Below are 23731 nucleotides of genomic sequence, written 5' to 3'. Positions count from 1 at the left end.
TTTTTCCCTTTTTGCTGCTTGATTCAATGAGTTCCACTGTCCTGTCTTCACATGCATTGATCTTTTCTTCCACTTCATCTAGTCTGATGTTGAACCCTTCTATTGTATTTTTTTTAAGTTTAGTCATTGTATTCTTCAGCTCTAAGACTGCAGTTTGATATTTACATTTTCTATCTCTTTGTTGAAATTCTCACTTTGTTCATTCATTGTTCTCATGAGCTTGGGGAGCATCTTTATGATTGTTATTTTGAACTCTCTATCAGCCTAATCACTTATCTCTGTTTCATTATAGTCCTTTTCTGAGGTTTTAGTTTATTCTTTTGCTTGGAACATATTCCCTTGTTTCTTCATTTTTCTTGCCTCTCTATATTTGTTTCTGTACATTAGATAAAACAACCACCTCTCCTAGTCTTGAAAGAGTGGGTTTGTGTTGGAGATGAAACTGATCATTCAACCCTGCTCTAGCTCTTGGTTGTCCTTCAAACCTTTGTGATTGTCCAAGCAACCGAATTTATTCTTAGTGGCTCCCAGTAGTTGAGGGTGTGCCAAGACCTGTCAGTGTCCTAAAGGATCTCAATCAGCATCTAAGATTCAGTCTGATTGGAAGCCAGACCCTTAGGAAGCAGCTTTTAAAGTATGCAAATATGCCTTTTTCAGGGGAAGACTGGGAAAAGAGCATTTCTATTTGCTCCTCTGCACTGAGCCCTGGGGTGATAACCAGTTACGAACTGTTTGCTACCATCCCATTGAACCTGTGAACACAAGTCCCCCTGACCACCAGAGCTGAGCTATCAAGGGATGTGTCCTCTGGGTGGTAGCCACAAAAGTTGGGACACCAGACATGTACACAAGCAACTTTCTCAGAGATACCAGTGACCTGGGGCAGGGCAGAGGGGGAGCAGGAAGATGGCGTCCACCTTCTGAGGTCTCTAGAGAAGACTGTAGCTAGCCCTTGTGTGTGTGTATAATTAGAAGCCTGATCCTCAGGCCAAAGCTATGAAAACATGCTAATCTACCTCTTTCACAGAAAGACTGGGTGTGTTTTAGTCTGCTGTCCTTGTGATGTGCCCTGAGGTTGGTAGCTGGTTAAAAACAGTTTTTCTATTTGTTACAGTTTGGGACCTGTGAACATAAGCCCTGCTGGCCACCAGAACAAGGTGATGAAGTGGTGTCCCCTGAGCAGAAGCCACAAAAACCTGGGTGCCAGGCATGTGCACGAGCTCCTTTCCAGGAGATACAGGTGACCTGGAGTGAGGCAGAGGGAGAGGTTGAAGATGGCTCCCACGAGCCTCTATAGACTTTAGAAGGTATTTCAGGAGGCCTCTTGATGTGAGTTTAAATAGAAGCCTGCCCCTCAGGCTGTAGCAATGAAGGTAAGTACTAGGCCTCTTTCACAGAAAGAACTGGTGTTTCGGTCTTTTGCCTCCCTGCTCTGCCTTGGAAGTGGTAGCTGTTTAAGAACTCTATCCATTTGTTACAGTCCCGTGGGACCTGCTGGCCTAAGCCCCAGTGGCTGCCACAGCCAGGTGATCAAATGGTGTCCTGTGGGTGGCAGCTGCAAAAATCAGGGCACCAGTCAAGTGCACAAGCTCCTTTCTTGGAGGTACTGGCGACCTGGAGCAAGGCAGAAAGAGACTGCCCAGAAGGCAGGCGTGGTGGCCTCTGTCTTTTGGAGATTGTTTCAGTGGTCCCCTCTTTGTGTGTTAAATGTCTGGTCCTCAGGCCAAAGTTTTTGTTCGTTTGTTTTATTGAGGTATAGTTGATGTACGATATTATATAAGTTTCAGGGGTAAAACAGTGATCCACAATTTTTAAAAGTTATATTCCATTTATAATACAAACGCCAAAGCTTTACAATAACCAGCTGGGCCTCTTTTACAGAAAGACTGGCCCTTTTCAGTCTGCCTCTGCACTGTGTTCTCAGATCGCTGTAGCCTTGTGGGTCTTGTGGACACAAGCTCCATTGGCTGTCAAAGGTATATGTTTTGGAGGCTCATCTCTCAGGTACAGGTCTTAAAATTTGGGGTGTCAGATGCGGGGTTCAAAGCCTTTGCTCCTCAGGGAGAAGCTCAGGGCTGCCAGTTCCCTTGATTGTGGGTTGCTGTGCTGGGGGTGGGGTTTATGGTGAGATTGTGTCTCAGCTTCCTCCTACCTGCTTTGATGTGGTTTTCTCATTTGCCCGATGGGTAGGAGCCACTTGGCTAGTTTTGTGGTTTCTTTTAGAGGAAATTGTTCTGTATGCAGCTGTGGATGCAGTGTATCTGTTGGGTGAACCAATGACTGAAACCACCCACCCTGGCCAGGCACCATAGTAACCACTTGCATGAGTTAGTTATCTTACAGCAGGAGGTCCTGGTGAGGAACATGGAACTAACAAGCTACCACCAACTGGAAGAATTCAGGAAAGGTCAAAAGGAGATGCCAGTCCATAAGTACTACCAACCTCCCAGAATCCTTCTCACTGGAACTCATCTTGGCTGAGCTATGCACGTACAACCAGGAAAGAACCTGAGTTAGAATGATTGGCCAGCGACAACCTGGAAACTAACCCCATTGCCATAAAACCCAAGACTGCAAGCCACATGGCAGAGCAGTTCTCCTGGTTTCCCTTACCCTGCTGCTCTCTGCCCAGGCGCCCCTTCCCAATAAAGTATCTTGCTTTGTCAACACGTGTGCCTCCTCGGACAATTCATGTCTGAGTGTGAGACAAGAGCCCACTCTCGGGCCCTGGAAGAAAAGTGAAAGTGAGTTTATTTGGAGGGATACACACTCCATAGGCAGAATACAGATGTCTTCAGAAAGTGAGAGTGGCCCCAGGGCATGGCGTTTTTGGGTTTTATGGGCTAATTTCATAGGCTAATGAGTGGGAGGAATATTCTTGCTATTTTGGTGAAGCGTGGGTATTTCCCAGGTATTCAGCCACTGCTCACTTTTCTGGTCCACGTAAGGGGGAGTGATTTTTAGTATTACAACAGGGGTCCCTGACGCCCGGGCCACACAGCAGGAGGTGAGCAGCGGATGAGCCAGCAAATCTTCATCTGCTGCTCCCCATTGTTCGCATTACCGCCTGAACCATCCCCCCACCCCACCACTCCCCATCCGTGGGAAAATTGTCTTCCTCGAAACTGGTCCCTGGTGGCAAAAAGGTTGGGGACCACTGTATTACAATATAGGTATAATGAGCTAAAGGTCAATGACCAGACTATTCTTGAAGCCTCCTTGGTTTCAGCCAGTTCCAGCTTGTTTTCATTGCATCCCAACAGCTGTGCCCCTCCTTCATTTTCTAGCTGTTCTGTCCTCCCCTTTCCCTCCTTTTAACAGGTTTGGACTAGAGCAGTGGTTTGTGTCTTTTTTGGGTGGGAAGTCACGGATATGAACTCTAAAACTCTGAGCTCTACCCTACGAAAGTGTGCTTATGCCATTCCTGAGCATTATGGCACAGCTTGTGAACCTCTGCACAGTAATATTGTATTAGTCTGCTGGGGCTGCCAAAAGAGAATACCAGAGTGGGTGGCTTGAACAACAAACTTCTCACAATTCTGGAGGCTAGAAGTCTAAGGCTGAGGTGCTGCCACGGGTGGCTTCTGGTAAGGCATCTCCTCCTAACTTGCAGACAGCTGCCTCTGTGTCCCCACATGGTCTGGTCTTTCCTCTGTGCCCATGAACTCCTGGTCTCTCCTCATAAGGCCACCAGTCTTACCAAAGTAGGGCCCCACTCACAGGACCTCATTTAGCCTTAATTACCCCCCTAATGGCCCAAGTTCCAAGTACAGTTATGTATGGGGTTAAGCTTCAATTCACAAAATTTTTTGGGGGGTCGAGGAAGACACGATTCAGCCCATAATATAAATACTGAGTATAACTGAGTGCTGTGTCTGCACTGAGGGCGCTGCCTCTGTAAGCTCTCTCAGAGAGCACGTGTTCTAAGTGGTTTGCTCCTGAAGCCCACACACTACCTTACAGTTAAGGTGTCTTATTTGTTGAATTAATGGTGATGAGATCGGACTAATGAATAAGAAAAATTCATGGAGGAATATAAGATGCTAATTTAAGTGGCACAGATTAAAATACTGTAGTAATTCTAAGGAGAAAATAAGAATAATCAAGGAACGATTTTTGGGTTTTTTTCCATTTTAAATGAGATACCTACCTATGCTTGGAATTATTTGCATGTTAAGAAGAACTTGCTGGCATTAGGACATTTACAGTGTAAGAGTCAAAGCCTGAGTTGAAATGATTTATGACTGGTGTAGACCGATCTGGAGCCTTAAAATTGTAAACTGTGTGTTGAAGGCCTGAACTGAAAAAATAGTTCATAATCTTGGCAGAAAAGAAAATGGTACATTAGTTAATTTTTTCTGGGATAGAGAAATAGGAGAATAACATTTGTTTTGTCAACAGTGCACTCATCAAGAAGATTTGTAGAGTAACTACTTCAAAGAATTTTTAAGTAGTGAAATTCAGGGAGAAACTTACTGCAAACTGCCAATGAAAGGACCCAGCTAACACAAAATGGCTCTAATAAAACCAGGCCCATGTGTTTTTTTGCTTGGCGGAGGGACAGGAGTACCGTTTATATAACAGTAGGAATTCGTATTGTGAAGGGCAGGGATAACCCCTACTCGATTTAGAGGAAAACCTGATGAAAACTTCAGGGGTTTGATGTCCAGGTTGAGGACTTTAATCCATCACCATTTGAATTTGGCTTTAAAAGAATTATTAGGAATTGAACAGTTTACATCAAAATTACAGTCAAACAAAATGAGGTAGCTTTATAATTAGAGAATTGTGGTATACATGTAGTACCTGGTGTTTAGGTTTAGATTAATAGAGGCTACTGCAATTTTGTAGTTCCTTTTTTTTCAACCCACTAGAACAATATTCTATATAAACAACATCAGAAACATGACTAGATTCACTTTTTAAGGGTGTTTTACAAATCTTTTATTGCTTCAACAAGAGAATGGATACCAGAATGCTTTTCTTTTTAAAAACTTATTTGAACAACTACTTTGAGTCTCTACTTTTATTCTTTATTGTCCTTATTTTCCAAGTTTTGGCGCCCAAACTTGGCAAACATCATGGAGATTTGTATAAACATGCACATACATATATACACACACATTTAAGTTTAAAGCCTCAGTTCCTCATTAAACCTTGTGCTCAGGCTCCTGTTAAAAAGAGGTAAAATGGTTAGAAGCTAAAAATCATGGAAAACATGAATAGATCCGAATTGATAACTTCCTCGTTGTTATGAATTAAAAGACATTTTAAGGCAAAATCTGTCACCTTGCTAAAAATTCCACTAAGCTACAGACTCAGATATTTACAAGAAAATAAATAAACGAAAAGCCCTTTACACATGTCAATATGGTTTAATGACAAGCTAGCTGAGGAGTTGAACTTTGTTATTTTAGGTAACTTTCCATTCAGGAACAGTTAATATTTCAATGATTAAAATTTCAGGTGTTAAAAACTAACTTCAAGCAGGGTCATTGTTACACTGAAGATGAGTTCTTCAAGTTCTTGTCTTTAAATTATGATACAAATCCATCACAGTTACATTCAAGCTATTAATTTAAAACACATTTAATGTTTGGTAACTGAGTAAATACAATTACTGTACTCTAGGTCGTTTGATTTTATTTTTCTCTGTAGGAGCTTTCCTCTTTTGTGAGAATCCAGGCCCAGGTTCCTTATTATTCTGAAGAAATGAAACAGCTTCTGGTAGACAGTAATTTTCTACTTGAGGAGGGGATTCCTATAAAAGGGGGTAAAAAACCCAACATTGTTCATTTTTTTCAGATTTCAAACTGTTAATTAGGTAATAGATTCCTTTACTCTGTTTTATGACCAAAAAACTTAAACATTTGTCTTTTAAGGTAGCTATTTAGCACTTGTCACCTTTAGTGAACAGATCCTGTGTAACAAAATTTCACCTTTTATCAGAAAAATGAGTTTATAGCTCAAGCAGAGTGGGGCTAGCTCAGATCTTAATGGTTTCATCTGTAAAATATGGATTAAATACAGAATTTGGAAAATATGGTAAAATACAGTTAATAGCTATCATTTAACTGTGAGATGTTATGTTTAGTGTAAATTTTTGAAAATCTTTGAGTGGAATGGGATGAATTCCCCTTTTCATTTTTTATGGCTTTTAGTCTGAGGAGAAGCCCCTGTCTGTGTCATGTTCACTGGCTAAAACTCTAACAGAAAACTTTGAAGAACCAGAGGACAGAATGGCAACCACAGCACTAGAAAATGAGGTGGGAAATTCCAGAAAGTTTGGGAGGAGCTCCAAACTCTGTGTTATAAACGCTGACCAAATCCTTGCTTGACCCCTAAATCATGTATGTGCAGAAGAGACTCAAGGTAAGGCTCAAAGAACCCAACTAAGATTTGAGCTGCCACTCACTGTGGAAGGTCAGCCAAGTAAACTGCCTGCTAAACAAATAAAATGTTCCTCTTCAGAAGAACATGACAGGATCTAGTCTCTACAACTGATTTGTAATTTCTAGGATACATCCAAAATTACTATACACGTGAAGAAGCAGAACATGAACTATTCTCAAGAAAAAACAATCGCCCCCCAAAATGGAAATACTTAGGTATCAACTTAAGAAAAAAAAATATATATACTGAAAATTACAAAATGCCTATGAAAGAAATCAGACAACCTAAATAATTAGAGATAAGCTGTCCTCAGTGACTAAAAGACTTAACATAGTAAAGATGTCAAACACTCAAACTGATCTGTAGGTTTAATGTAATTCCTATCAAAATCATAGCAAGGTATTTTTATAGACAAACAGGTTTATTTAAAAATTTACATATAAAGACACAGGCAAAAAAAAAAAAAAAAAAAAGTATAGGCCCTAGAATAGCAACAACAATTTTGAAAAAGAGGAATAAAGAGGAAGGAATCACTACCTAATATTAGGACTTATTATGTATACAGTAATTAAGAGTCTTGCAGAGGGAAAGACACATAGATTGATGGAACAGAACAGAGAATGCAGAAATAGACCCACACAAAATGCACATCTGAATACTGACCAAGGTGCAAATGCAACTAAATGGAGTATAGTTCTTTTAACAAATGGTGCTGGAGCAACTGGACATTCTGAGGCAGAAAACCCCTCAACCAAATTCCTAACAATTTTGACCTAAACCTTACACCTCTACGTATTATCATAGACATAAAACGTAAAAACTATAAAACCTTTTTTAAAACTTCTGTTTTGCAAAAATTCCTGTTAAGAGGATAAAGGTAGGGGATCCCTGGTGGTCCAGTGGTTAGGACTCAGTTCTTCCACTACCGGGGGCACGGGTTCAATCCCTGGTTGGGGAACTAAGATCCTGCTAGCTGTGTGGCTAAGCCAAAAAAAAAAAAAAAAGGATAAAGGTAAATGGATGAATATATAAGCCACAGACTGGGAGAAAATATGTGCAAATACATATCCAACAAAAGACTAGTATCTATTACAAACAACTCTCAAGCGTAAAAAAAACAATTCAATTAAAGTGGACAAAAGACATGAAGAGACATTTCAAGCAAGAGGATATGAACATGGCAAATAAGCACACAAAAAGATGTTCACTTTGATTAGCCATTAGGAAAATGCAAGTTAAAACCACAAGAGAGATCATACACCAAATGAAATGGCTAAATAAAAAATGACAACTAAATGCAGATGAGGATACAAAGAAACTGGATCACTCATACATTGATGGTGAGAATGTAAAATATGCCCACTTTGTAAACACACTCTTGAGCATTTATCCCAGTGCAATGAAATCTTATATTCACATATGAAGCTGTACATAAACAGAAACAACCCAGATGTCCTCCAATAGGTTAATGATTAACTGTGGTACATCATCTGTACTACTCAGCAATAAAAGGTAATAAAAGTATTCATTGTTGCATAAAAATGCAACAATCTGGATGAATCTCAAAGGAATTTTACTGAGTGAAAAAAGGCAACTGCCAAAGTTTACACACTACTATTAATTCCATTTATTTAAGATTTAAAAAATGAGGGATTCTTGTAGTGATAGAACTGTTCTGTATCTTGACTGTGGTGACAGATACATGAACTTACACATGATAAAACTGCAGAAATCTAAATACACACATATACATGAATAGAAGTAAAACTGGGGAAATCTGAATAAGCTTGGATTGTATCAAGCCAATATCCTGGTTGTAATACTGTACTATAGTTTTTGCAAGATGCTACCCACTAGTGGAACCTGGAGAAAGTGTACATGGAATCTCTCTGTATTATTTCTTACTACTGCATGTAAATCTACAATTATTTCCAAATAAAAAGTTTAATTAAAAAAAAAGTAACAGAACATCTTGCTCATGACCCAGATGTTGGAAATAGTAGACAATTCCAACATAGCTATCATAACTGTTCTTAATGATATAAAGGAAAATATGCTTGAAGTGAGTGAACAGAGGAAATCTCAGCACAAAAACAGAAACCACAGAAAAGAACCAAAGAGATTTTTAGATATAAACAAATAATACTTTTTAAAACATTTTATTTTTGGCTGTGTTGGGTCTTCACTGCTGTGCGCGGGCTTTCTCTAGTTGTGGCAAGTAGGAGCTACTCTTCATTTCGGTGTGCGGGCTTCTCATTGCAGTGGCTTTCTTGTTGTGGAGCACGGGCTCCAGGCACGCAGGCTTCAGTGGTTGCAGCATGTGGGCTCAGTAGTTGCAGCATGCGGGCACTAGAGCACACGGGCTTCAGTAGTTGTGGTGTGTGGGCTCAGTAGTTGCAGCGTGCAGGCTCTAGGGCACGCGGGCTTCAGTAGTTGTGGCGCACAGGCTCAGCAGTTGTGGCGTGCGGGCTCTAGAGCACAGGCTCAGTAGTTGTGGTGCACAGGCTCAGTTGCTCTGCGGCATGTGGGATCTTCCCAGACCAGGAATTGAACCTGCATCCCCTGCATTCGCAGGCAGATTCTTAACCACAGAGCCACCAGGGAAGTCCAAAAATATAAGACTTAAAGTCTCACTGGATAGGATTAAGAGCAGATGAAAATAACAGAAAAAAATCAGTGAAGTTGGAGATAGATACACAGGAATTGGGCAATCAGAAGAACACAGAGAAAAATAATTGCAAATAAGTGACTACAGGCTTAAGGGCCTGTGGGACAATATCAAAAGAGTAACATGAGTAACTGAATTCCAAGACAGAAAAGAATGAAGCAGAAAAAATAGCAGAATGAAGAAATAATGCCCCAAATTTCCCAAACTTGGTGAGACACATAAGTTTAAAGAAGCTTTGCGGATACCAATCAGGATTCATACAAAGAAACCACACCTGGAAATATAAATGGTTGAAAGTCAAAGATGAAGAGAAAATCCTGAGGACAGCCAGGAGAAAAATGACACATTGCATAAAGGGGAACAATTCAAATTACCATTAACTTCTTATCAGAAACAATGGAGGCCTTAGGACTTCCTCAGTGGTCCAGTAGTAAAGAGTCCACCTTCTAATTCAGGGGACGCAGGTTCGATCCCTGGTCAGGGAACTAAGATCCCACATGCCCTGAGGCAACTAAGCCCGTGCACCTCAACGAGAGAGCCCGCATTCCACAAAACTACAGAGCCCAGGCGCTCTGGAGCCCATGTGCCACAACTAGAGAGAGAAAAAAACCCACACACCACAACAAGAGAGAAGCCTGTGTGCCACAATGAAGAGTCCATGCCACAAAGATCCTGCATGCCTCAACGAAGATCCCAAGTGCCGCAACTAAGACCCAACGCAGCCAAAATAATATTATTTATTTAAAAAAAATAAATATTTTTAAAACAAGTAAAAAGAAAAAGAAATAATGGAGGCCAGGAGAGAATGAAGTCTTTATTAAAGTATCAGAAGAAAAAAAACTCAACCCCAAATTCTATATCCTGTCAAAAATCTTCAAGAATAAAGGTAAAACAGACATTTTCAAAAAAAAGAAAAGAAAAGAAAACTAGCATTGGTCCCCGTCATATTTGTACTACAAACTAAAGAAAGTTCTTCACGCTGAAGGAAAATGATACCAGATGGAAACTTAGATCTTCAGAAAAAAATAACACTGAAAATGGTATATATTAGGGTAAATATAAAAGACTTTTTTCCCTTTTGATTTCCTTAAAATATGTTGGATTGTTTAAAGCAAAACTTACTTAAAGTATAACACTGTACTGTGGGGCTAAAACAGATAGATGCGCCAGACATTAAATATTTTAGTAGTTGCAAATTTCCGTTGCGACTACTCAACTCTGCAGTTGTAGTGCAAAAGCAGCCAAAGAGAATATGCAAATGTATGAACGTGGCTGGGTTTCAATAAAACTTTATTAATAAAACAGGCAGTGGGCTGGATTTGGCCTGTGGGCGATAGTTTACTGGCCCTTTGTTTGCAGAACAGGGGAAGCAAAGGAATCTACATGGTTCAAGATTTCTGCATTTTATGCAAAGTGGCACAATATTAACTCTAGGAAGATCATGAAAAATTAAGGAAGTATATTGTAATCTGTAGAGCAAAACACCCCCGCCCCTCCAAAAAAAAGCAGAGAAGTTTTTGCTTTAAAAAGACAATGGAGGGTCTTCCCTGGTGGCACAGTGGTTGAGAATCTGCCTGCCAATGCAGGGGACATGGGTTCGAGCCCTGGGCAGGGAAGATCCCACATGCAGTGGAGCAACTAAGCCCATGCGCCACAACTACTGAGCCTGCATGCTGCAACTACTGAAGCCTGTGCGCCTAGAGCCCATGCTCTGCAGCAAGAGAAGCCACAGCAATGAGAAGCCCACGCACTGCAACGAAGAGTAGCTCCTGCTCTCCACAACTAGAGAAAGCCCACGAGCAGCAACGAAGACCCGACACAGCCAAAAATAAATAAAATAAATAAATTAAAAAAAAAAAAAAAAAGAGACAGTGGAGGGGACTTCCCTGGTGGTCCAGTGGTTAAGACTCCACACTCCCAATGCAGGGGGCCTGGGTTTGATCCCTGGTCAGGGAACTAGATCCCACGTGCAGCAACTAAAGATCTTGCAAGCCGCAACAAAGATCCCGCACATGGCAATGAAGATCCCCCATGCCACAACACAGCCAAATAAATAATAAATAAATATTAAAAAAAAAAGACAATGGATGAAATGGAATTCTAAAAAATATTAAATATCAAAAAAAGCAAGAAAAGAAGAACTGAGGAACAAACAACTGAAGAGACAAACCAAAAACAAATGGCAAAAAAAAAAAAAAATACAGTATCAGTAATTACATCATGGACTAAACATTCCAGAGAATAAAAAGCAAGGCCCAACTATATCCTGTTTACAAAAAAGCAGTTTTAAATATAAAGACACAAATAATTTAAAAATTAAAAAAAGAGAAATTAAATACCTGGGAAAAAATTTAACCAAGGAGGTAAAGCATCTGTAAACTGAAAACTGTAAGACACTGATGAAAGAAATTGAAAAAGATACAAATAAATGAAAAGATAATCTGTGCTCATGGACTGGAAGAATATTGTTAAAATATCCTTACTACCCAAAGCAATCTACAGATTCAGTGCAATCCCTATCAAAATTCCAACGGCATTTTTCAGAGAAACAGAACAAACAAACCTAAAATTTGTATGGAACCACAAAATATCTCAAATAGCCAAAGCAATGTTGAGAAAGAACAACAAAGTTGGAAGCATCATGCTCCCTGATTTCAAACTATATTACAAAGCTACAGTAATCAAAATAATATGGTATTGGCACAAAAATAGATCAATGGAACAGACTAGAGAGCCCAGAAGTAAACATATGCATACATGATCAATTAATTTACGACAAAGGTGCCAAGAATATACAATAGGGAAAAGACAGTCTTTTCGATAAATAGTGTTGGGAAAACGGAACCCCCACATGCAAGAGAATGAAACTCGACCACTATCTTACATCATACACAAAAATAAACCCAAAATGGATTAAAGACTTGAACATAAGACCTGAAACCATAAAACTCCTAGAAAAAAACATAGGCAGCAAGCTCCTTGACCCTGGTTTTGGTGATGATTTTTTGGATTTGACACCAAAAGCAGAGGTAACAAAAGCAAAAATTAACAAGTGAAACTATATCAAACCAAAAAACTTCTGCACAGTGAAGGAAACCATCAACAAAATGAAAAGGAAACTTAACAAATGGGAGAAAATATTTGCAAATTATATATCTCATAAGGGGTTAATATCCAAAATATATAGAGAACTCATACAACTCAACAGCAAAAAAAAATCTGATTAAAAAATGGGCAGAGGATCTGAACAGACATTTTTCCAAAGAAGACATACAGATGGCCAACAGGTACATGAAATGGTGCTCAACACCACTAATCAACAGAGAAATGCAAATCAAAACCACAATGAGATACCACCTCACATCCATTAGGATAACTAACATAAAAAAGACAAGAGATAACACATGTTGGCAAGGATGCAGAGAAAATGGAACCTTTGTGCGCCATTGGTGGGAATGTAAATGGTGCAGCCACTCTGGAAAACAGTATGGAGGTTCCACAAAAAATTAAATACAGAAATACTATATGGTCCAACAATTCCACTTCTGGGTATTTATCCAAAGGAAACAAAAACACTAACTCGAAGATATCTAATAGCCAAGACATGAGTGTCCAGCAATGAATGAATGGATAAAAAAAACTGGTATGTATACACACACACACACAAAATGGAATATTTTTCAGCCATTAAAGAGGAAATCCTGCCAATTGTGGCAACATGGATGGACCTTGAGGGCATTATGCTAAGCAAAAAAAGTCAGAGAAATACAAATACTGTATGATCTCTTATAAGTGGAATCTAAAAAAATCAAAACCCTCAAAACTCAATAGATACAGAGAACAGACTGGTGGTTGCTTGACAGAGGCAGGGGGGTGAGGGGTGGGCAAAATGGATAAAGGTGGTCAAGAGGTACAAATTTGTTATAAAATAAATAAGCTGTGGGAATATAATACACAGCATAATGGTTATAGTTAATATTACTGTATGGTATATTTGAAAGTTGTTGAGACTCAATTTTGGAAGTTCTCATCACAAGATTAAAGAAAATTGTAATTATGTGTAGTGATGGATGTTAACTAGACTTACTGTGTAGATCATTTCATAAAATATACATATACTGAATCATTCATTATTTTGTACACCTGAAACTAATGTTATATGCCAATTGTATCTCAATTCAAAAAAAAAAAAAAGATGGCCAGACTCATTATTTAGGCAGATCAGAAGACTCCTCTTTGGATAAAAATGAAACAATTCAAGAAGCACATGAAGTTATGAATCTAAGAGAGGTGTCCAATAACTAGTTCACCCACACCATCTCACCCAGCTCAAAATGGACAAGACCCAATTGTGCTCAGTACTTCTAATCAGTTTTTTACCCCCTATTTTTTTTTTAAGTGATTTTTTAAAAAATTAATTATTTATTTTTATGTTTGGCTGTGTTGGGTCTTCATTGCTGTGTGCAGGCTTTCTCTAGTTGCGGCAAGTGGGGGCTACTCTTCGTTGTGGTTCACGGCTTCTCATTGCAGTGGCTTCTCTTGTTGTGGAGCACGGGCTCTAGGCGCGCAGGCTTCAGTAGTTGTGGCACACGGGCTTAGTTCTGCAGCATGTGGGATCTTCCCGGACCAGGGCTCGAACCTGTGTCCCCTGCACTGGCAGGCGGGTTCTTGACCACTGCGCCACCAGGGAAGTCCCTACCCCCTACTCTTAATCATGGACAGAAAACCAAGAATTACTAGATATCTGATAAATTCCTCTAACATGGAAGATAAAAACCCAGATAAAGGGAAAAATACACCTTGGTGGAAGTAGAAACTATGCAGAGATAAGAAAACTTAAAAAAATACATCAATAAATCCTCTGAGAGCTCACAGAAGGTATTAATCGATGAAACAAGAAAACATTAAAACAATAAAATGTAAATTCAAAAAATGAAAACAGGTCTAAAACATGATAGCAAAATGAAGTTGATAGAATATTGAACTGCAAGAATCTCTCAAAAAGATAAAAATAAGTGAAAAATAATAAAATCTAATATACAAATAGCAGAAGTACAGAAGGAGAGAACAGAAAGTGGAAAAAAAAACCCTCATCATTGAAATCATTCAAGATTTCCCAGAACTCAAAGATAGAAGTTACCAGACCAGAAAGGGCCCAAGTGCCCAGCATAATATAAACAGATCCTCATGAGAGTGTATCATTTTGAAATTTCATAGAACTGGGGCAGAAAGAACTTCCTAACTAGATTACAGTTACATATAAAGGATTAAGAATCAGATGGCTTTAGACTGCTCAATGGCAATACTAGAAGCAAGGAGACAAACAATCAAAAGTCTAAGAGAAAGCAGTTTCCAACCTAGAATTTGATGTCCAGCCAAACTATCTAATAGGAATGAGCATAGAGAAAAGAATTTCCACACATAGAAAGTCTCAATTTACCTTCCATGTGTTCCCTCTCAAGAAGTTACAAGAAGAGACCTCCATCACAATGAGACAGCAGATCAGGATGACATGCGATTCAGAAACAGGAGATTCAACAGAAAAGAGACAAATGGTGGTGAATGGAGCTCCTGGGATGATGGCAGTGTACAGAAGTAGACAGAGGGTGACAACCAGACTGCAGCAATGTGACTGAAGACATGCTGAAGGCTGTCATCACCAAGATCCCTGCAGCCACCACACCTAGTTTCTAAGCTGAAGTCAGAACACTGGGGTGAGCCTATCTCAGAGTCCTATCTGTGCTTGGCTTATCCTGGCCATGAACTTGACATGACGCTGCTGCTCTCCCCTCCTTAGCCTGCTGCTTCACGCTATAGAAGTGTTCTGTTTTGACCTACTCCTGAGAGCTAGAGATAGGCAATAATGAGCTCAGATGCAGAAATACAGAGCAGCTCACTCCCCCAATGTGTTTCTCCAGACATCTAGTATTTGACACACATTACAACCCTGAGAAAGGCAGGGACATGAACAACCGGGAAGGAGCAACAGGGAGCTCCTATGGGACTAGCAATCTTCTATTTCTTATCCTGGGCACCTGAATGACATTTTGCTATTCTTTAACCAGGACATATTTTCTAAACACTCTTTTTTATGTAAAAAGAAAAAATACCCCAAAATTATAGCACATGTACAAACACTTAACACAGCACAAGTTTAAGCAATTAATCTATGTTGGGTCCCATATTAGAGGGCAGCTGTATCCCTGAAACGACCAGGAATTTCTGGAGGGATGAGGTATGGGAGGTTCTCTACATTCCCCCAATCCCTGCCCTTTTCCCAGTGGGTAATATTTTAAAACCTCATGTCTCAACAAATAGAGATTTTTAAAAAGTTATTTAGATGTTCAAGGAGAGCTAGTACTGGTTTACTAAGTCCTAATCAATACACCCCACTGCTTTATGACAGAGGCTTTGTATGCATGTTTCAGGCACTCCTATTAAAAGCTGACCAACTGCCAAACACAAGCAGCAACAACCACAAAGCAGGTTAGTTTTGGTTTCCCCCTATTTCTACACTAATCTGTTTGAAATCCTTTGTTGTAAGACATTTACAATCATGTGTCATATCTTGCTGATTCCTGATGGCATTTTAGGCACTCTGGTGTCAAGAAGATTTTTCTTTGCCCATTCAAATCACCCAACATAGGCCAATTCTGAACAGGAGTATAGTGAGCCCTCCATGTAGTAAGTGCTTCATTTCCCTTACTGTCTAACACAGGTATTTACAGTGTATCAAAACAAAAGGTCAAGAAAATTTAAAAAGGACCCTTGGATAAATGTTTCTCCTTGGACTCCTGGAATCAATTTCTGCTTTCTTTATATTCCAACATTTTAGAGGGCGCTTTTAGAGGTACCCAGATTTTTATACCCGTTTCATATTTAACTTCTAGGCTAAATGTTTACATAGGTTTTCATTATTTTAAAAAATAGACTGAAACTGAAAGGGGTTGAATGGGGGAGACTAACAAGAGATTAACATTCTATGAATAACAAGCCGAGGGTTTTGTTGCATAGTTATGTCTCTATGCATATAAGCACATTTCTGGTGGCAAGGAGGTCAAGGACAGGATCTTACAAACCTGCATAAGAAAATCAGCAATGTATTCCGTTTTCAAGCAGTACACATTCTGGGCAGCAGCTTCTGCTATATTAACTCCCAAGTCATCTGGTTTTAGTTTATTAAAGTCAGAAAAGAGATGTGTAGCTTCTTTAAATAAAGATACAGAATGACCAGGTAGCACCTAAGGAAAAAACAAAAAGCATCACAATCTATCAGTGTTTCAAAGTAGTTCAACTGTATAATCTACACATAAAGGATTACCATCTCACAAAGCACAGAAAATCAAGAATTGATCACAGCAACCTTGTCAATACAAACCTTTGCTCCTCCTGACTGAAGAAGGCGTTTGAATCCTGCTTCTCGGGACTGATCGACATGTAAAATAACCTTCCACCCACTAAATGCCCCCTACAAATAAAAAAATAATCAGTGTTGAAATTATTTGGAAAAATAAATGACAAAATAATACAAAAAATACATTATTTTCTCTGTAGACTTAGTTTTATGCCAATGAATAATCTTATAACCTTTACTTCTGATGAACACACTGATAACTATCTTGGTCAGAATACTCTGAAACACATAGCCACGGTGTCTGGCACACAGTAGGCCATCAATAAATACTTGAAGAATGAAGGAAAATGATTTAATGATCAGGTAACATTAAAACAAAGCAACTTGACATTTGTTTAGTCTTTTCTACTGTTTTTTTCTTACAACTAATCAAAGGTAGAGCCTAAAGCACAGCTTCTTAGATTAGATGTAGCCTCCAGTTAATATTTCTCTTGAAAATGTTTACAAATTTGAAACATAAAATATTTAAGTACAGAATTAACAATTAACAGAAGCCAGTGGAATTACTTTAAAAGAAAGGGAATCAGGGCTAACAGGGACTTGGAGACAGCAGAGAACTCAGAATATAACACAAAAGATGATATAACTCGGGTTCTTAACCTTTCTGTGAGCCACGGACCCATTTGGAAGTCTAGTAAAACCTATGGATCTGTTCTCTAAATAACTTTAAAAAAAATAACAGCTTTATTGAGATGTAATTTCCATACCATATGAATGTTTTTTAAATGTCCAAAATAAAATACAAAGTATTACAAAAGACACCATTTTATTGAAAAGTATCAAAATATTTCAAAATTTGTGACATAATAATAGATGTGCTTCTATATTAAACCCATCATAGGGTTGAAAATATGGTTTAGTCAAAAATGCATTTAGGGACTTCCCTGGTGGTCCAGTGGTAAAGAATCTGTCTTCCAATGAAGGGGATGCAGGTTCGATCCCTGGTCAGGTCCCAGGGATCCCACATGCCACGGGGCAACTAAGCCTGTGTGCCACAACTACTGAGCTTGCATGCCTCAACGAGAGAGCCTGCGTGCTGCAAACTACAGAGCCCACATGCTCTGGAACTCACGCGCCACAACTAGAGAGCCCATGTGCCCTGGAGCCTGCGTGCCACAACTAGAGAGAAGCCTGCACGCCAACAAAGAGCCCATGCACTGCAATGAAAGATCCCGCGTGCCTCAACGAAGATCTCATGTGCCACAACTAAGATCCAACACAGCCAAAAAAAAAAAAAAAAAAGCATTTAAATACACCTAACCTACCGAACATCATAGCTTACCACCCCAGCCTACCTTAAATATGCTCATAACACTTACATTAGTCTGTGGTTGGGCAAAATCATCTAACACAAAGCCAATTTTATAATAAAGTAGTTGAATAGCTCATGTAGTTTATTGAATACTATACTGAAAGTGAAAAACAGAATGGTTTTAAGTGTATCGGTTGTTTACCCCCATGATCACGTGGCTCACTGGGAGCTGTGGCTGCTGCCGCTGCCCAGTATCACCAGAGAATACTGTACTGCATAATGCTAGCCTGAGAAAAGACCAACATTCAAAATTTGAACTATGGTTTTTACTGAATGTGTATCACTTTTGCACCATCATAAAGTCGAACCATCACAAGTTGGGGAGGTCTGTATGTACTATTTTAAAGTTGTGACAAACATAAACAGTATTTCAAGTTGCAATCATAATGCAAGCAAAAATATCTGATTCCTGTGGGGCAAAATCATAGTACTGTTAATAGTGTTGCTATTTGTTGCCTAGACTTACAATGAAGGAAATGTAGGTTAGAGGTTAGTAAAAATAAGGATGTATTTCTTCCCCCATCCAAAGTGTATAGCCTTCCTGGATCCCAATGTTCATTGTAGCACTATTTACAATAGCCAGGACATGGAAGCAACCAAAATGTCCACCAACAGAGGAATGGATAAAGAAGATGTGGTACATATATACAATGGAATATTACTCAGCCATATAAAGGAACAAAATTGGGTCATTTGTAGAGACGTGGATGGACCTAGAGGCTGTCACAAAGTGAAGTAAGTCAGAAAGAGAAAAACAAATACCGTATATTAACGCATATATGTGGAATCTAGAAAAATGGTATAGATGAACTTATTTGCAAAGCAGAAAGAGAGACACAGATGTGGAGAATAAACGTATGGCTACCAAGGGGGGAAGGGAGGGGGTGGGATGGATTGGGAGATTGGGATTGACATATATACACTACTATGTATAAAATAGATAACTAATGAGAACAGAATGTATAGCACAGGGAACTCTTAGGGCTCTGTGGTGACCTAAATGGGAAGGAAATCCAAGGAAGAGGGGATATATGTATACACGTGGCTGATTCACTTTGCTGTACAGCAGAAACTAACACAACATTGTAAAGTAACTATACTCCAATAAAAGACAAAACAAAACAAAACAAAAACAAAGTGTATATAGCCTTCCTGAATTTGATCTATAAAACTCCTTTGGGAGAGTCTGTGGACCCCAAGTTGAGAAGCCCTGAAGCTGGATGCTAGAAAGACTCTTTGGAAGAAATACAGTATGGGTCACATTTTACACATATAAATGATTTTTAAGAGAGCTATCAACATTATATATATCTTACTGTTGATCACAATTAGAAGAATTAGGAATCAACACTAAGCTCAATTTAGAATGTCCAAATTAAGTATATCAATCAAGGGATAAAAGACAAATAGAATTATTCTTATTTTGTCAAGCACATTCTCTGAAAAAAAAATCTGGACTAGTCATGACATCGAATGCCATTTATACTACCTACATAATTATATACATTAATACCTCAATAATGCCTGATTCTTGTCTTTGCTGGATTTTCTTCCTCCATCTCATTGCTGCAAGTGCTAGTTTTCGTTGCTGTACACTGATTCCAGTCAAAACATCAAGTATGGAACTACTTCCCCATTCATAGTCTTCTTCCTAGAGAATTAGTCCAACAAACTTTTGAGTTCCTAGAATATGTCCTCAAAGAATCCACAATCTAATAAGAGTTACAAGCTATACATTCCATTCCTCTAAATACAGAGGATACTAAGTAAGCATCAGTTTATGAGCATGGAGGAAATGTAGATTAATTTGGCTTCATACGAAAGTCAAGTACATCTGGCTTTTAATTAGAAATCAGAAGAATATTGCATACATTTCTAAGAAACAGGTAACTATACCTTAGCAATTGGTAATAGATTATTGGGCTTCACCTACTGTAAGATGAACTTCACAGAAGGACATGGTCTCAGAGGAGGTATGTATTAACAGCTTGATTACCTGTCTACCACAGGCGAGATCCCTGAATGATCTTGATGGAAAACTTCAAAAACTACATGATAGATATTACTGCGATGGTCAGTTAGGAATCAAAATAATTCAAATAATTAGCTTAATATTTTATGTGCTGGAATCAGTTATTACGACCTTTACTCTTAAAGAAAAACAACGCTTCACATGAATTTGCATACACACCAGCATGAAGCGCCCAGCAGTCCTGCAAGCTTCAAGGTAGGAGCGATGGAGCACCCACTTCCCAGCTGCCACTGAAGCTAAATACTTCTCGTTTCGAAGTGGATGTCCCACAACAATGTGTGTACAGTTGGGATCAAAGCACTGCTTCTCAATCACTAATCCACCTTGATTAGAAAAAAATAGGTCCTTTAGTGATTCGTAACTTTTCCTGAGGGAAAATGTACCTCAACTATGCAGAGGAATTATTTATAAACAAAATGCACCAATAAACAAAACCCCTAACATACTTTACATATATTTTTTTTATAAAATAATGTTTATTATGAAAATTTAAAATCCAACAGTAGATAAAACAGTAAAATGAACTGCCATACACTGGCTACCTAGGGTCTAAAATTATCAAAATTTCACTATCCTTACTTCAAACTACCCCCTTTTTTTGCTTAACCATTTTAAAGCAAATACCAGATATCATTTTAATCTATCCCTATGTATTCAGTATGCATCTCTAAAATACATGGAAATTTTCTCATACAGCTATAATGCCATTATCAGATCTAATATAATTAACAAAAATTCTTTGCTATCTCAATACTAAATCCTTGTTCAAAGGGGGAATCTACAGACTAAAAGCAGAAGAAAAAATTTTTCTTCTGCTTTTAGTGGAAATAAGGTCAGTAGACCAACACAGAAGCTTGGGAGGAAAACACTAGGTAAATAGAGATGAAGAAGGTGGGAGCTGAACCCTTTTTTCAGATATGTATTATGAAGTCTGACTTTGAGGACAGAAGAAGGCATAAGTAAATGTAAGCTTATGTAAAGCATGGCTTTTGATTACACTTTAGAGGTTAGGCAGAGTGGTATCAAGAACTTTCTAAGATTTCAACAAAACAATGGAGCTCCACTCATGCTTTACAGATGACTCTAATAATAATAGCAACAAGACTTTTTGAGCACTTACTATATACATGTCAGGGACTGTTGAAAGTTGAAAGTATTAACTCATTTAATCCTCACAACTCTATGAACGTACTATTATTATGTGCAATTTACACATGAGGACACAGGTACAGAGTAACTCACCCAGAATCACAGTGACAAAAGAACAATAGGTAAAGATTCCATTATTAATATTAATATCTAACTCTACATAACAAATTTATTCTGTGACCGACAGAATAAATAGTTCTCCACATCCTTAAAAGGATAGCACTAATGACATTTAATCCTTTCTTGATGATTCAGGGCCACTATTAAAAACAACCATTATTTCTTAATGTTTTCTCTAGGTCAAGCTGTCATATTAAGTTCTTTCCAGTAATGTTCTTAACTCTATAGGGCTGCTTTGTTCAATACAGTAGCCACTAGTCACATGTGGCTACTGAACACCTGAAGCACAGCCAGTCCAAGTTGAGATGTGCTGTGCGTGTAAAATATATCCCAGATTTCAAAGACTTAGTAAGAAAAAAAGGTAAATTATCTCACTGATATTTTATACTAATTACACATTGAATATAATATTTTGCATATACTAGGTTAAAATAAAATATATATTTAAAATTAATTTCACCTCTTTCTTTCTACTCTTTAAAATGTAGCTCCTAGAAAGTTTACCTTTCTAGTATGCTGCTTTCAGAATGGTGTCAGATGGAGAGCCTGACAACTAGTGGAATAAGAATGTCACATGAGGAGGAGCTCCTGTCTGGATGTCACTGTACCTTCAACTTCATAAAAATGTAGTTTTAATCATATTTTAAGTCTATAATTCCATTGATTTTGTCCAAGGTTTCAACAATGAACAAACGCTCAAAGCAGCACAAGATTCTTAAACCTTAATGGTTGGTTTCAATTTAAATCTTTAAATATTTAAATCCTATGACCCAGTGACTTTAGATTTAGATTAGAGCTTTATAAAATCAAAGTTCTACTGGTGACTCAGTGTATGGCCTGAGGCAAGTTACCCATCTTTTTAATCTCAATTTCTACAGCTTACAAATGATATCAATAATTAGCTACATTTGACTTCCAAATAAGGTTACCATATGGGACATTTTTGACCTAAGTAAAATACTTGTACCTAGTTTTTCAATCAGATGACAATAATCAATACGTTCTTGAGGATTCAGAGATGACAACTGAAATATGTACTGTTTTTTTAAGTCTTCGTGAGTCTCCTCTATCGTTATAATCTGGAATGGAAGAGTTTATTTTAGAAAAAATTAACATTAAAAAAGTTATCAGGCCTATGGTTCTTTTATAGTGACATTTTACTTAGTCTTCTGAGTTATCAAATATAGAAATAATAATAGAGTGCAAAGAAATGCAGTTTTCAACATTCGACGAACCCTTGATATTGATATCAATAAATTCTGAATGCAGCATAAGAGCAATATCCAAAAGCCTTATCACCAAACTAAGGATAAACGAACCTTTTCTCTAGGGTGTGGAGCCACAGGTGGGTTGGCTAGGGGGAAGGCAATACTGGGGGCTTGAGGCGTAGGGATCAGGTGGCTGTCTTTTATTGGAGTTTCCAGTTCTTCAGAGATCGGGTGTTTTGGGGCTTCAGTCACACACATGTTCTCAGGATCACAGACAGCTGAGGGCAATAAAATGCTGCAGTGTGATATTATCCAAATACGACTAAGAACAAAGTCTGGGAAATATTCTCATCTGTCTTAGCCAAGATGAAATTAAACACAAATTCTGGAATGTAAAAAGTACATCCAAAAGAAGTAACCTATTTCCAGAGCTTATAATTAAATGCAATTAGTTAGCTTTAAAAGGGCAAATGGCTTATCTGTGGGTTTCCCTAACCCTTTCTTTAAGTACCACGCTCTCACCAGTAAAATGTAAACAAAATTTTTAAAATGAGAGCAATTCTACACCTGAAGAAAATCAGAAGCAGAGATAAATCTATATATCTAGTATAGAGAAATAATCATGTGAAAGAGAAAGGGTGGGAAAATGACCAACGATGAGAGATGGGAAGTATTTTGTTTTCAAGGTAAAGTCCAAGGAAGAAAAAAATAGGGAATTCAGAAAGAAACACATACAACTCCAAATGTAGGTATGTGCTGGGTGGAATTCAGAAGAAGACTTAAATGAAAATAAGATGACTGGAAGAAAAACCAAGCATTAACTACACAATGCAAAAAGGACTGGAAAAATGTACAGGGAAAAAAATGCCTAACCCTAAATTTCCAAATTTAAGAATCAAAATATATTTTTCAATTTACTGATAAATTACCTCAATTTATAATTATTTTTCTGACTTCTTAAAGTTTAAACCCAAATCTAAGGTTTGGGTTTAAACTTAAAACATCTAGTGACTTTTTCATTTGCATGTACAATTCAGAGAACCACAGTAACCACAGGTGCTTATCTGTTTATTGTCAAGAGGTCAACATGTACCTAATACAAACAACTAAATAGATTTCTTTCTCGTTACCCTGTTCAGCAATTTCTGAATCATGTAAAGGCTCCTGGAAAGGAGAATTCTCCAATTTTTTAACGTCAGCCTGAAGCTCAGAGTATTGTGTGGGACAACTAGGCCACTGCAAATTGCTGGCAAGTCTTGCTCTCTCTTCCCTGGCTGTAGGGTCATCCCAAATGATCTGTTCATTTTGGGAGGGCTCTGTGTTGACATCAGGTACTGTTTGACGAGACTGCCTAAGGAATAAAAGTCACAATTTTAGTAACAGATAGCCATAACAAAATCCACACTCATAAATTCTGTAAGTCTTGTAAATTGGT

The 23731-nt window shown here is 38.3% G+C and overlaps 1 protein-coding gene across 4 annotated transcripts in view; it reads right to left on the bottom strand.

Annotated features, from left to right (window-relative positions):
* Positions 1–4936: 4936 nt before the first annotated feature.
* TOPBP1 (DNA topoisomerase II binding protein 1) overlaps positions 4937–23731 on the bottom strand; it is a 70060-nt gene continuing 51265 nt past the window's right edge. For 3 of the 4 annotated variants that reach the window (XM_061194656.1, XM_061194658.1, XM_061194657.1), the window contains 8 exons: positions 23427–23647; positions 22408–22574; positions 22056–22167; positions 19979–20142; positions 19301–19438; positions 16440–16529; positions 16141–16302; positions 4937–5761 (listed from right to left, as the gene is read on the bottom strand). In XM_061194656.1, coding sequence (XP_061050639.1) covers positions 5618–5761; positions 16141–16302; positions 16440–16529; positions 19301–19438; positions 19979–20142; positions 22056–22167; positions 22408–22574; positions 23427–23647 — 1198 coding nt within the window. In that variant the 3' untranslated portion in view covers positions 4937–5617. Of the gene's footprint in view, positions 5762–16140; positions 16303–16439; positions 16530–19300; positions 19439–19978; positions 20143–22055; positions 22168–22407; positions 22575–23426; positions 23648–23731 lie in introns of those variants that run through there. The other variant, XM_061194659.1, reaches the window with a different exon arrangement.

The sequence above is a fragment of the Eubalaena glacialis genome, chromosome 6, assembly GCF_028564815.1.
Source record: "Eubalaena glacialis isolate mEubGla1 chromosome 6, mEubGla1.1.hap2.+ XY, whole genome shotgun sequence".
Classification (NCBI taxonomy): domain Eukaryota; kingdom Metazoa; phylum Chordata; class Mammalia; order Artiodactyla; family Balaenidae; genus Eubalaena; species Eubalaena glacialis.
The sequence above is the reverse complement of the archived record's forward strand: the minus strand, read 5'-3'. Positions and strand labels throughout refer to the sequence as shown.